Source organism: Symphalangus syndactylus, chromosome 8 (assembly GCF_028878055.3).
Source record: "Symphalangus syndactylus isolate Jambi chromosome 8, NHGRI_mSymSyn1-v2.1_pri, whole genome shotgun sequence".
In the NCBI taxonomy this organism is placed as follows: Eukaryota; Metazoa; Chordata; class Mammalia; order Primates; family Hylobatidae; genus Symphalangus; species Symphalangus syndactylus.
This window is the reverse complement of record NC_072430.2, coordinates 131,591,564-131,606,380: the sequence shown is the minus strand read 5'-3', so window position 1 is coordinate 131,606,380 and position 14,817 is coordinate 131,591,564. Positions and strand designations below refer to the sequence as shown.

Genomic DNA, 14,817 nt, shown 5'->3' with positions numbered 1-14,817 from the left:
TATCATTCCAAATCTGGGTTCTGTACCATGATGCCTGGTAAATGATTCCAAGAAAAGGTGCTTTACTGATTTTGCTACAGCTGCTATAAGTGTTCTATATAGAAGTTTTGCTGGATTCTTTTTTTTTATCTTAAGTTACTCTCAAGCATAGCGGTTCTCAACCAGAGGTGATTTTGCTCCCCAGGAAACAACTGGCAACATCTGGGGACACTTTTGGGGGTCAGAACTAGGGGAGAGGTGCACTTGCATCTAGTGCGTAGAGGCCAGGGATGCTACTCAACACCGCACAATACACAGGGCAGTCACACTCACCTTGACAAGGAATCAAGGAATCATCCAGCCCAAAGTTCCAATAGTGCCAAGGTTGAGAACCCCTGCTAGAGAACAAAAGCACTCGAAAAAGTAGGCTATTTACATCCAAGAGAAGAGGGCTCAACTTTGGATCAAAGTAACCAACCATCTCCAAATTTTCTGTACCATAAACCTACCAGTGGCCTAAATAAGACTATCTTTATTTTCAGAAAAGGCATCAGAATAGGTAGAAAGGTACAAGCTTTACATGTGAGAACGCATATGGTATGTACTTGATGTCTTCTTCCTCCCTTGTCTGCCTTTTCTTATTTTCTTGTTTCTTTCCAGAACGATTATAATCTGTGTTCTTTACCAGTTCCTGCATACTGGAAAATTAAATTGCAGCCACAAATTAATTTCAATAAAATCCTCTTGCCAGAAGTAAATGTAAAAGTCTGAAGAATTTAGTAAGATGGCATTTTGCCCATATACAGAAATGATTAAAGACTAGACTGCGATTAAATTCTGAGCAGAGTAACATAATTAGCAAATTTATGAATGGGTCTCCTTTTCACAGTTCTGTCAGGGCTAATTACTTGTATTAATTAGAACTGTCAACACATGAATATGCTTGTTGAAGCCACTTCCTATGGTAAAATATGAGACTTGTAAATATCAAGGCACTTGGAAAGACGCAAAGACTTTCATTTATTAGCAACTCTAAATGATGCAGAACCACTGACTGCACAATGAGCCTTAGGAATTGACTGTAAATAGATTCCTAGTTAATGAATTTACTATTTTTTCTTCCTTGTTTAGGCATTAGTCTCAGTTCAGCCTTTGGATGAAATGTCCAATATATCACCACTTTAGAAAGACTGCAGCAAGGATAAGAAAAGAATTCTACAGGTTACTGGAAAGAGTAGCTGGGATGTCTAAGCTAAGCAGGAGGGAGTTCCCATCTCTTCTCTGATTGGTCTGAAATGGGCTTAAAATGAATTTTAAGAAATGATGAAGTGATAGGGGAAAGACACCTGAGGCATTAAGAATGACAGAATGAACATCAATTGTAACTCTATGTGAACCTGAGTAAGTGGGCAAGTTACTTAGCCTCTCTGCACCTTGATTTCCTCACCTAAAAAATGGGGATCGCAAAAATGGGGACAGCAATAGAACCTGTAACAGGTTACAGTGAGCCTTATATGAGTTAATATGTGGAAAGCAGGCAGACCAGTGCTCAGTGCAAGGTATGTACCAGCTGTCACTGTTTTCATATTATCATCACCTGGATGGGGGTGGAAACACAGAAAACTGAGCATTCCTAAAATTAGATATAGGGGCAATATACAGAGTAATTAAGAGTTCTGGAGTCAGCTAGGGCTGGGTTCACACCTTGACTCCATCATTCATTCAGTTTCCTCTCTGCCTTAATTGTAGCTTACTTCATAAGTTCTTGTGAAAAGTAAATGAAAAAAAAATGCATGAAATGTACTTGATATTCCTGGTACATAAAAGGGACTTGCTAAATGTTACTGCTTAAGTATTCATTACCATTATTATCTTTTTGGAGAAATCTCCAAAATTGATTGAAATGGAAGTAAAAAGAACGATTTCTGTAAGTGACCTAAGACAAGCAATGAGAGAAAACACATGGAAGAGGAGAAAGAGAAAGAGGTAAGAAAAGGAAACAGACCCAGTGCCTTCCTGGTGCCAGTGCCCTCCATCTCCTATCTCAGGTAGGCATCCCAGCTGCCCCATGAGGAGGGTATCATATACCTCCCTACCCACAAAATACCCATAATCCCTTATGACCCCGTTCATGGAGAAGGAGAGACAGAGCTGGGATTCCAACTGAGACCTGACTGACTGCAAAGCCCATGCCATGTTGAGGTTGTGAAAGCAAGGCTTGCAAAGGGCTTCCTTCATCACAGACTGAGGGGAATACAGATTCTAGGCTCTTTCTGCCTACTCCCCCACCCCTTTTTATGCTTTACACATATTTAAAAACACAGCAATGAAATTCTTAATAGGCAGTGCTTGTTCTGGCTGGCTAAATCTCACCTGATAACTACCATCAAATAACTACCGTAAAACAATTTCAAATGAAGGTCAGTTAGCAACAAGCTACAAAAGCAGAATTTTTCTTGTTGTATGCTTATTGTACAAGGTCCTTCCAGATACCCGAAACGCTGATAGTGGAAAGATGAACCCCCTTATGAGTGCTGCAGGGGGCATGAAGGGAATGGCTGAGGAGAGTGTCTGCTAAGATCCCTCCCAACTCAACCATCTTATTTCTGAATATAGCGAGATGTCAATATTAGAGCTTATTTCAACTGGAAATCCACTTCTGTGTATATATTCATTTACAGAATTAGACATCTAATAAAATAAGTTGATAACCCCTAATTTTGCCTTGAAATCAGGCCACACCTTAAAAATCAATTTAGTCAAAATTTTAGAGCATCGAAATAACCTAACACATACAAAGAAAATTAAGTTGGAGGATGTTCTGGATCCTTTCGCAAACATGCCCAGTTAAATATAAAGTAACAGAAAATCCACGGTTGTTCCTAATGACATGTTGGTCAGCATTCCAATGCAATCAGTTAAAAGAGTGAAATTCTCTTATGCACAGAGTAGGCTGGACGTGAAGTGATACCAAAGTAACAGACTTATCAACACAAGAAAAGATGTTCAATGTAATTATCCATTAGGGAAACATACATGAAAATCACAATGAGATGGCACTACCCATCCACTTGATTGGCTTAAGTTAAAAAGACTGACCATAGCAAGTGTTGGGGAGGACAGGGAGGACCTTGAACTCTCAAACACTGGTGGAGAGAATGTAAAATAGAACCAGCACTTTGGAAAACAGCTTGACAGTTTACTAAAACATAAACGTGGCAGGGCATGGTGGCTCATGCCTGTAATCCCAGCACCTAGGGAGGCCGAGGTGGGCAGATCACAAGGTCAGGAGTTTGAGACCATTCTGGCTAACACAATAAAACCCCATGTCTACTTTTTTTTTTTTTTTTTTTTTTTTTTTGAGACAGAGTCTTGCTCTGTCGCCCAGGCTGGAGTGCAGTGGCGCAATCTCGGCTCACTGCAAGCTCCGCCTCCCGGGTTCACGCCATTCTCCTGCCTCAGCCTCTCCGAGTAGCTGGGACTACAGGCGCCCGCCACCACGCCCGGCTAATTTTTTGTATTTTTAGTAGAGACGGGGTTTCACCGTGGTCTTGATCTCCTGACCTCGTGATCCGCCCGTCTCGGCCTCCCAAAGTGCTGGGATTACAAGCGTGAGCCACCGCGCCTGGCCTAACCCCATGTCTACTTTAAAAGTACAAAAATTAGCCAGGCATGGTGGCAGGCGCCTGTAGTCCCAGCTACTCGGGAGGCTGAGGCAGGAGAATCGCTTGAACCCAGGAGGCAGAGGTTGCAGTGAGCCGAGATCGCGCCACTGCACTCCAGCCTGGGCAACACAGCGAGACTCCATGTCAAAACAAAAAATAAACAAACAAAAAAAACGTAAACATACACTTTCCACACGACCCAACAATTCCACTCCTAGGTATGTACCTAACAGTAATGAAGGCATATGTCTTTACAAATACTTGTAAATGAATGTTCATAGCTGCTTTATTTGCAATAGCCAAAAACTGGAAATCCAAGTGTTTATCAAGTGAATGAATAAACAGATTATGGTATATCTGTACAATGGACTACTACTTGGCAATGAAAAGGGATGAACTATTAACAAACATAGTGACATGGATAAACTCCAAAGTAGCTATGCTGAGTAAATTAACTCAGACAACAAAAATACATGTGGTATGTTTCTGTTTATAAAAAAATGTACAAAATGCAAACTAAACCACAGAGACAGAAGACCAGTGGCTGGCAGGGGATAAGGGTGGAGGAGAGTAGGAATAAATTACCAAGAGGCAGAGGAATCTGTTGGGTGTGATGGCTATGTTGATTACCTTGATTATGGGTTATATGTCAATCAGATGATAAAAATTAATCTTTACAAATTTTTTGAGAAAAGAACAGACTTCATTTCATACCCAAATTAATAACTGTATAGCTCGCTACATGTTATACGGTGACTTCTTAAACACCATCTCATTTGATCCTTACAAAAAGAAGGTATCATTATTCCTAGAACAATCTGTGTACTACAACCCAGATTTCAGTTAAGAAACCGAGACTCAATAGGCCCCACAATTTGTCACTGCTTTAATGAGATTTATTGGTTATCTGTTCGGCTCCTGAAGACATTTAGATTTCTGAGGCTGCTCCATGCTAAAGAGAACTATTACCAATCAGATAAGGTGGCTCCAGGCATATACATTATGATCCTTGAGGTTTATCATGCTAACCAGAGTATGGTTTTATAAAATCTTAAAATCCTTTAAGAGATCTCAAAAAAGCAGAAAGGGGAAGAAAAAAAGCCTTATGTCTAGCTCTAACTGAATCAAGGGAATGAACTCAAAGAGGGATTGGGGACTGCGTATCCAACTCCTGGAGTCTGTGAAAAAGAAGATATGTCCCAAGAATCTGGCGTCTCTAAGATTTCAATATCCCAGCTTTACACACACACACACACACACACACACACACAAAGAGAGGGAGAGAGAGAGAGAGAGAGAGAGAGAGAAATCCTTCATCCTAAACTCAAACTGCTTAATTTGGAATACCACACAGTAAACTTCAGTTTTTCTCCTCTATTATTAGGATGATATACCTACTTTAAGAAAAAATAATTGCTTCATTGAGATTTTACTCAACAGCTTCATTGAGATTTCATTTCTATACTACACAATTCTCCTATTTAGAGTGGACAATTCAATGCTTTTTATGATATTCACATAGGTGTATAATCATTCCCACAATCAATTTTAGAACATCTTTATCACCCCCAAACAGAAACTCTATGCCAATTAGCAATCACCCCCTATTTCTTCTCTCACTGCCCACCCACTACCTTTAGGCCTTGGCTCCACCAATCCACTCTCTGTCTTCATGGATTGCCTATTATGGCCACTTCATATGATCGAATCATATAATGTGGCCACGTGTCATTGGCTTCTTTCACTTAGCATAATACTTTCAGGTTCATCCACATTGTAGCCTGTATTAGCACTTTATTACTTTTTAGGGCCAAATAATATTCCATTGTATGCATATACTACATTTTATTTATCAATTTGATCAGCATTTGGGTTGTTTCTACTTTTTGGCTATTATGAATAATGTTAAAATAAATGTTCATATACAAGTTTTTGTGTAGGTATATGTTTTCATTTCTCTTAAAAATTGGTGATTAATATATTCAGGTTAAACTGTATGTTTAACCTTCTGAGGAACTGCCAGACTATTGTCCAAAGCAGCTATACAATTTTACAATCCTATCAGTTTTGGGTGAGGGTTTTAATTTCTCTTTATCCTTGCTAGCCTAAGATTGCCTTTAAAAATAATTACTACAGCCATCCTAGTGGACGTGAAGTGGTATCTCATTGCGGTTTTGATCAGAATTTCCTTGATGGCTAATGGTGTAGAGCTTCTTTTCATGTGCTTATGGGACTTCTGTACATCTTCTTTGGAGAAATGTCTATTTAGATCATTTGCCCATTTCTGAGTGGGCTGTCTTGTGGTTATTGAATTGTAAGAGTTCCTTATATAGACTTGATAAAAGTCTCTTATCAGATACATAGTTTGCAAATATTTTCTCCTAATCTGTGATGATCTTTTCACTACTTTTTTTTTCCTTCTTCTTTTTTGGGGGGGGGGTGGTAGAGAGTGTGTCTCATTTCAAGACTCAGGCTGGTCTTGAACTTCTGGCCTCAAGCAATTCTCATGTCTTAGCCTCCCAAAGTGCTGAGATTGCAGGCATCGTGAGCCACTGTGCCCAGCCTCTTTTCACTTTTTTGATAGCACCCATTGTAGCACAAACATTTTTTAACTTTGATAAAGTTCAATTTATCTATTTTTCATTAGTTGTTACTCTCTTGGTGCCTAATCCAAGGTCACGAAGATGTCCATCTATATTTTCTTCTAAGAGTTTTCGAATGTTAGCTCTTACATTTAGATTACTGAGCTGGTTCCACACCTGATCCTGCATGTTACCCACTGTCAGTAGTAGCAAACCATATCAAGTACTTGATGTGCCTTCACATCAGGCCCTTTGGTTATTTGTGCTTAAAACAAGACTGGAATCTGGGGTGAATTTCATCCTGCCTTTCAGCCCCCATTTTTGCTAAGATCTACTACAGATGGGAAATTCCATAAACTTCAAAGATACCTCACTGAGACCACCAATCAAGAAGTATTCTTATCTTTTTCAACCTTGAAGTGGTAAGTAAACAAGAGCACAGAAGCAGGTGTGGAGGACACACATAAGCTAGAAGGACAGAGGAACATATTAAGGGCTGATTTGGCCCTGGAACATCACATTGCCAAAGAGCTGGTCTAACTGCCAGAAGCCACGCAGGTCAATGACACCATGATCCCGCTGTCTCTGTGTCATGCTTAGGATTCCTGCAGCTCACTGCCTCTGGCTAGTGTCCTTTCCTTTATCACTTGCTGCAGCTTGTGTCATTTGTCCTAATGTTTCTGAGCACTGGGAAAGCAGATCTTTCTGTTAGCATTTCTGGGGAAGAGGAAACCTAACAATTAGAAGATTCTGGGCCCCAAGTCATGTCTCCACTTGGAATTTTTTTTTTTTTTTTTTTTTTTTTTTTTTTTTTTGAGATGGAGTCTCGCTCTGTCGCCCAGGCTGGAGTGCAGTGGCGCAATCTCGGCTCACTGCAAGCTCCGCCTCCCGGGTTCACGCCATTCTCCTGCCTCAGCCTCTCTGAGTAGCTGGGACTACAGGCACCCACCACCACGCCCGGCTAATTTTTTTGTATTTTTAGTAGAGACGGGGTTTCACCGTGGTCTCGATCTCCTGACCTCGTGATCCGCCCGCCTCGGCCTCCCAAAGTGCTGGGATTACAAGCGTGAGCCACTGCGCCCGGCCTCCACTCGGAATTGTAACAAAGATGTCAGAGTACAAAAGATGTAGCCCAAACATAGACGAACACTGACAACAACAACAACAACAACTTTTATCTTCCCAGCAGAATGTGTGACCTACACCCTGAAATCATGAGCAGGAGACCTTGGGGACTGGTGATGATAGGTAACACCTGATAACACCAGGCTTGCATGTCTCCTGGGGAATAAGTCAAATATGGAACCTACTGCTGCAGCTATTACTAAAGACACAAGGGCAGTGTGGGTGTCTGGAGAGGCCAGATGACTGGCTAGCAGAGGGGACTACATCAATGCTAAAATGTGACTCTAGGGAGAAGGTTGAGTGGGACTGCGCACCTCAGGATGGAGGCGGGCACAGCTTAGTGGGGCGTGGGAGCAAGTGCAGCAAGTCCCACTCACTCACAGTGGGACTCCCAGAGGGGACGCCAAGAGATTGAGAAACAGTGTGAGGTTTGATGGTACTCTGATAGCATACAATTTGAATTCCACTCACTAATCATACAATCTGTGCATCTCATTTCATCTTTCGGTGTATCAGTTTCCAAATCTCTGAAATGGGACTTCATAGGGCTGTCATGGGGATTGCAATATGTGAAACCAAGTAAAGCACTGACCCTGGCATCTGCATGTGCTAAGCACTCGGTAGATAATCGTTACTTGTTATGGACTGAATTGTGTCCCCCCACCAATTCATTTATGGAAATCCTAACCCCCCTAACCCCCAATGTGACTGTATTTGGAGATTCGGCCCTAAAGAGGTAATTAAGGTTAAATGAGGTGATAGGGGTGGAGCCCTAATCCAACAGGACTAATGTCCTTATAAGCAGAGGGAGAGGCTCCAGGGGTGTGTGTGCACAGAGAAAAGGCCAAGTGAGGACACAGTGAGAAGACAGCCACTTGCAAGCCAAGGGGCAAGGCATCAGGAGAAACCAAGCCTGCTGGTGCCTTGATCCTGGACTTCTAACCTCCAGAATCGTGAGAAATAAGCTTCTGTTGTTTAAGCCACCCAGTCTTTGGTATTTTGTTATGGCCTCCCTAGCATGCAAATACATTACTGTGAATAGCAAAACCAAGATGGGAGGACACAGCTGGGCTGACATGACATTGTGGTCCCATTCTCAAAGATCAGTTACCCTAGATGCTAAAAAGCTGCATATTGTACAACAAAGAGTAACATTAAAACAACGTGCAGAAAAGCTGTATATGCCCCTGGGGCAAGGTGAGAGTGCTTAACCTGCTCTAACAACTTTTAACAAGCTTTAATGCAAAACACCGCAAACTTTCTAATTAATGACTTGCTACCTTACGTGGTTCCAGGATCTTGCAAAACAAGCACATGAATCTCTTGACTGAGGTTTGGGAAGGGTGTGCAAACAGGGCTCCTGTCTCCCACCTTGTGACACTACCAACTGCATCTCCCTGATGATGTCATCAAGATCTTAGGCAGAGCTAGGCAGGGCATCCAAAAGAAGAGCTCACAGCCCCCTCAGCCAAGTGACCCTCCCTGAGCCCTCAAGGTCCTGTGAGTTCTTGGCCCCAGTCTACTGCCTGACTCACTGCTTGGCAACTTCTCCTGCTTTCAGTGCCCTCAAGCACACCAATCTCTCCCCCACCGCAATACTGTAGGAAGGCAAGTCCCTCTGGGTGAACGCTCCCCACTGCGCCTGCCCCCACCCCTAACACATCCTGCCATACATGTATGAACATGTACTATATGAATATACTCTCTCCTTCTCCCTAAGCACTGCCCCCCTTCACTCCTTCTCATCTTTTAGGCCTCAACTTAAATGTTATCATCTCCTTAGAAAGGTCTTTGGTGACCCTTCACCCCACTAGTTTCCTCTCCCAATCCCATTACTTCTTCAACCATACCGATTTATTTTCTTCATAGCATGGCCTCCAAATTTAACTACCTTTATCAATCCATCTGCCTATCTATCCCTCTGTCCGTCTCTTCATCCTCTCTCCCGTCTCTTTGTCTCTTTTTCTTTATTTTTGGTTGTTGGGTGGGGGGAGGGCGATGGGCAATGATATTTAATACCAGATGAAAAGTTGAAAGAACAAAGCAATTTGTTTGCTAGTGGCTAGAAATCATTATTTTCTTCTAATATTTTTATTGTCACTAAAGTCTGTTTGTATCACAGGAAAGCTAAAACCTATTACCTTGTTATAAAATAAAAACAAAACAAGGGATTATTAAATCATGGGTTCTTAAATCTATAAGCACATTCTCTTGATCATAGTAGGTACTCCACAAATTCTTGTTGAAAAAAATGAACGTATGGTCTAAGAAATATCGATATTCAGAATTTAAAAAATCAATCACCCTCACTATTAATAATTAATCATTTCTTTCCCCCAAGGGAAATTATAGATGAGAAAAACTTATCTATGTATCTCTGTTTCTCTCTCCCCTCTCCCTGTCTTCTTTACTGTCCAGTTTCTCCACTCAGGGTTTGGGTGCTGTCTGTTTTATTTGCCATCTTCTCAGCACAGCACCAGAAACATGGCAGGTATTCGATCAACAGTCGTTAAATGAATGCAAGCTATGAGCACCCAGGAAGAAGAGCAGTTGACTTCCGTTTAAAATCATCCTGTGCTTCAGAGGCCATGGCGGGAGGAGGATGGTGCAATGCCACCCACCCTCTTCCCACATGTGAGAGCAGCCAAAATAACCAGGTAACTAATGTTAAATGTAAAATGGCAGAGATGTCCTGCTGCAGTCTTCCAACACCTGTTAGGTTGTCAGCTTTCATAATTTGGGTCTTAAGAACACATCACCAAAATGATCGCTGGAACCCATTAAAACTTAAAATAAGTTTTAAAATAATGATCTTCCCACCTCTCTGTAGTTGTTCACAACATGCTTCTCAAAGCGAATGTAAGTACCTGAGGATCTTACTGACAATCCTCTAAGGTAGCTGGAGAATAGCTCATGATGGTCAGAATGTGCAAAGAATGTGCACGGAATGTGCATTACTGCTTCCTGAAGAACTTAACTTTTTTATTGTATATTATAGTTAAAACAAACTTAGGTGATAAGGTAGAAACAGCTTTGAATGGGGAGTGTAATGATATAGATTCCAGGATAAGCCCAGGGATCAATAGGCCATGTGAAGCTCATAACAACCTCTCTTTCTAGGGTGCAGAGTGCCAAGGCAGTCGGGACCACGCCATTTCTAAGGCCTTAGAATAACTATATTACTGATAACTCTGTGTAATTCTTATAGGGCCAAACTGCTGCTATTTGGCTCTCAAACTAACATTTTTCCACAATTTCAAAAAGTGTCAGCTGAGCTCTCCTTAAATGGCACAACCACGCCGTCAGGTTATAATCGTCTCTAATTCGTGCTCATGTGAACTGCAACTTTCCTAACCACTAAAGACCTGAAAAAAAAATTTCATTCCCCTCTAATAAGAAACATGTTAAAAGGCAATTTTTTGAAAGGAACACAAGCAGTAATCATTAAAATTCACTGTATTGTGTTAACATTCCTCATAAGTAAAGACTCAAGCCTAAAGAATACACAAAAAACATGCTATTTTACATTTTCTTAATTGCATCAATTCCAATAAGAATTGGAATGTGACGAAAGTTGGTCTTAATTTCTTTTTTCATCATGGAGACAAATTAGGAAACCATTACCACTTTCCTTTCATCCATCCATCCACCCGTCCCATCCCACCCCATCCCTAAACATTCCCAACCATCTGCTGCCCTTCTCTTTGGTTAGCATTAGTTTATAGGTAGTAGCTGTATTTGTTGATGCCTTACTAGTTCCCTCCACCCACTCTCCCTCCCTGTCTCTCTTTCTTCCATTTGACCACATTCCCTGAGGGCAGATAATTTGGTTCCTATCTTTCTTTACATGAGGTGGGCATTGGGGAGGGGAAGAAGCTATCTTGCTCATACCTGGCACCATATAGGTTTTCTATATATTTTTTAAATTATGTATAAAGCATGGAGGACATCCAGTGGATGATACTATGTGTACCTTCAACTTACAAAGAAAAAAGAAGTCAGGCTGGGCATGGTGGCTCATGCCAGCACTTTGGGAGGCCAAGGTGGGCAGATCACATGAGGCCAGGGGTTTGAGACCAGCCTGGCTAACATGGTGAAACTGAGTCTCTACTAAAAATTCAAAAATTAGCTGGGCGTGGTGGCATGTGCCTGTAATCCCAGCTATTTGGGAGTCTGAGGCATGAGAATCACTTGAACCCAGGAGGCAGAGGTTGTACTGGGCTGAGATAGTGCCATTGCACTCCAGCCTGGATGACACAGCCAGACTCTTTCTCAAAAAAAAAAAAAAAAAAAAAAAAAAACACACAGGAGGCACCCACTACCTTCTGCTACAGCTTTTTGGGAGATACAAAAATAAATGAGGGCCTCTCACTTTGATTCTCAGGGAACTCTTCTCCTAAGAGGAGATGAGGAGATAAAGACCTGTTAGTATCATCTGGGGAGCTTATAGAGTAATTCCAGTGCTTGGGCTGCACGCTACCATCTCTGTGCACACTCCCTCACCCCAGCTCCACTAGCTACAGATTCTGATTTGTTCTGGGGCCACAGCACTGGTAACTGTACAAAGCTCCCCAAACGATTCTAATAGATAGCCAGGGTGGAGAACAACCCAAATTTCTGACAGAAACATCTCCTCTAGTTATTTAAAACTATTAGCAAAGTATATCTTTGGTCTTTCTTTAATTGTAGTCCTTGGATACGTGCATAATCTCCATTAATTCACTGAAACATGTTGGACAACAAAGGTTATTCTCTTTTGTTCAGAAGTCACCTGAAGACATTGCAACTATGAATATATTTAGTTCTTGATGTGAGTTGTATCTTACATAAAAGTTCACTCTCCTTTATTTATTCTTAACATCATCTTTAAATTCTACCTTTCCATTGAATTGGAAGATTATATAGACAGTTAGCTGTTAACTGTGGGTTGGAAAACATTTGGGATTTCATATTCCCTGGCCTTTCCCAGATATCCACTGCAGACCCTGAAAATATTCAGTCATGAACTCTACAGTGGAAGTTCCCATAGGAAGCTTAAAGTTTGACCAAGAAGTCATTAATAGCCAACCCTTAAAAAAATTAATTTGAAACCTTTTCATGAATATTTTACAAACAAAATTCTAATTTGCTAAATTTTCTAATTTCACTTCAATAGGAATGAGTATGAGAACAAAAAATACGAGTTAACTAAACTATTGAAGTATTGGCAGCATTTAGCAGAATACTAATATTAATCATAGTATTATTATGTTATTGTATATATACAATAACTGAATTGTATATCCTCAAAATTCACACGTGGCAGCCCTAAACCCCAGTACTACAGAAAGTGACTGTATTTGGAGACAGGGCCTTTAAAGATGTGATGGAGTTAAATGGAAGCCATTAGGATACCCATATGCGGAAGGGCAATATTAGACTTTTATCTCACACCATGTACAAAAATCCACTCGAATAGATTTAAGACTTAAACATAAGACCTGAAACTGTAAACCTACTAGAAGAAAATGGAGGGGAAGAGCTCCATTACATTGATCTGGGCGATAATTTTTTAGATATGACCCTGAAAGCATGGTTGAAAAAAGCAAAAATAGACAAACAAGATTACATAAAATGAAAACGCTTCTGCACTGCAAAGGAAACAATCAACAAAGTGAAGAGACAACCAATGGAATGGGAAAAATTTCATGTCTGCAAACCATACATCTGATAATGCATTAATATAAAAAACATAAGAAACTCAACTCAAAGGCAAGAAAACAACCCAATTTTTAAAATGGACAAAGGACCTGAACAGACATCTCTCAAAGCATGATGTATGAAAGGCCAACAGGTATGTGAAAAATGCTCACTAAACATCAGGGAAATGCTAATTGAAACCACAGTGAGGTATCAGCTACCTCACACTTGTTACAATGGCTATTATGAAAAAGACGAAAGATAAGTGTTGGAGAGGATGTAGAGAAAGGGGAACTCTTGCACATTGCTGGTGGGAATGTAAGTTGGTACAGCCATTATGGAAAGCAGCATGGAGTTTCCTCTAAAGGAACTGAAGTCAGTAGGTTGAAGAGATATCTGCACTCCCATGTTCATTGAGGCATTATTCACAATAGCCAGTAATCAACCTAAGTGTCCATCAACAGATGAATGAATAAATAAAACGTGGTAACATATACACAATGAATACTATTCAGCCTTAAAACAGAAAGAAATCCTCCATGTTGTCATTTCCAACAACATGGAGGAACCTGGAGGACAGTACATTAAATAAAATAAGCCAGGCACAGAAAGACAAATACTGTATGATCTCACTTATATATGGAATCTTAAAAAGCTGAACTCACAGAAGCAGAGAGCAGAAGGGTGGCTACAGGGCTGGAAGCTAGGGAGACCCTGGGTCAAAGGGTACAAAATTTCAGTTAGACAGAGATCTATCTATGATACAGTGACTGTACAACAGTGACTATAGTTGATAACAATGTAGGAAAGGACATCCACACCAAAAACCCATCTGTACATCACCATCATCGAAGACAAAAAGTAGACAAAACCACAAAGATGGGGAAAAAACAGACCAAAAAAACTGGAAACTCTAAAAAACAGAGCACCTCTCCTCCTCCAAAGGAATGCAGTTCCTCACCAGCAACGGAACAAAGCTGGATGGAGGATGACTTTGATGAGTTGAGAGAAGAAGGCTTCAGACAATCAAACTACTCTGAGCTACGAGAGGAAATTCAAAACAATAGCAAAGAAGTTAAAAACTTTGAAAAAAAATTAGAAGAATGGATAACTAGAATAACCAATGGAGAGAAGGGCTTAAAGGAGATGATGGAGCTGAAAGCCAAGTTTCGAGAACTACGCGAAGAATGCAGAAGCCTCAGTAGCAGATGCAGTCAACTGGAAGAAAGGGTATCGCTGATAGAAGATGAAATGAATGAAATGAAGAGAGAAGGGAAGTTTAGAGAAAAAAGAATAAAAAGAAATGAACAAAGCCTGCAAGAAATTTGGGACTATGTGAAAAGACCAAACCTACGTCTGATTGGTGTACCTGAAAATGATGGGGAGAATGGAACCAAGTTGGAAAACACTCTGCAAGATATTATCCAGGAGAACTTCCCCAATCTAGCAAGGCAGGCCAGCATTCAGATTCAGGAAATACAGAGAACGCCACAAAGATACTCCTCGAGAAGGGCAACTCCAAGACACATAATTGTCAGATTCACCAAAGTTGAAATGAAGGAAAAAATGTTAAGGGCAGCCAGAGAGAAAGGTCGGGTTACCCACAAAGGGAAGCCCATCAGACTAACAGCTGATCTCTCAGCAGAAACTCTACAAGCCAGAAGAGAGTGGGGGCCGATATTCAACATTCTTAAAGAAAAGAATTTTCAACCCAGAATTTCCTATCCCACCAAACTAAGCTTCATAAGTGAAGGAGAAATAAAATACTTTACAGACAAGCAAACGCT

At 40.8% G+C, this 14,817-nt stretch overlaps 1 protein-coding gene across 18 annotated transcripts in view; it reads right to left on the bottom strand.

Annotated features, from left to right (window-relative positions):
• Nucleotides 1-14,817, bottom strand: part of RHBDD1 (rhomboid domain containing 1) — a 169,932-nt gene that overhangs the window by 37,468 nt on the left and 117,647 nt on the right. Inside the window, exon 7 of one of the 18 annotated variants that reach the window (XM_055290842.2) lies at nucleotides 482-677. The exons of the other annotated variants lie outside the window; for them this stretch is intronic. Coding sequence (XP_055146817.1) covers nucleotides 661-677 — 17 coding nt within the window. The 3' untranslated portion in view covers nucleotides 482-660. Of the gene's footprint in view, nucleotides 1-481; nucleotides 678-14,817 lie in introns of those variants that run through there. 18 annotated transcript variants of the gene reach the window in all.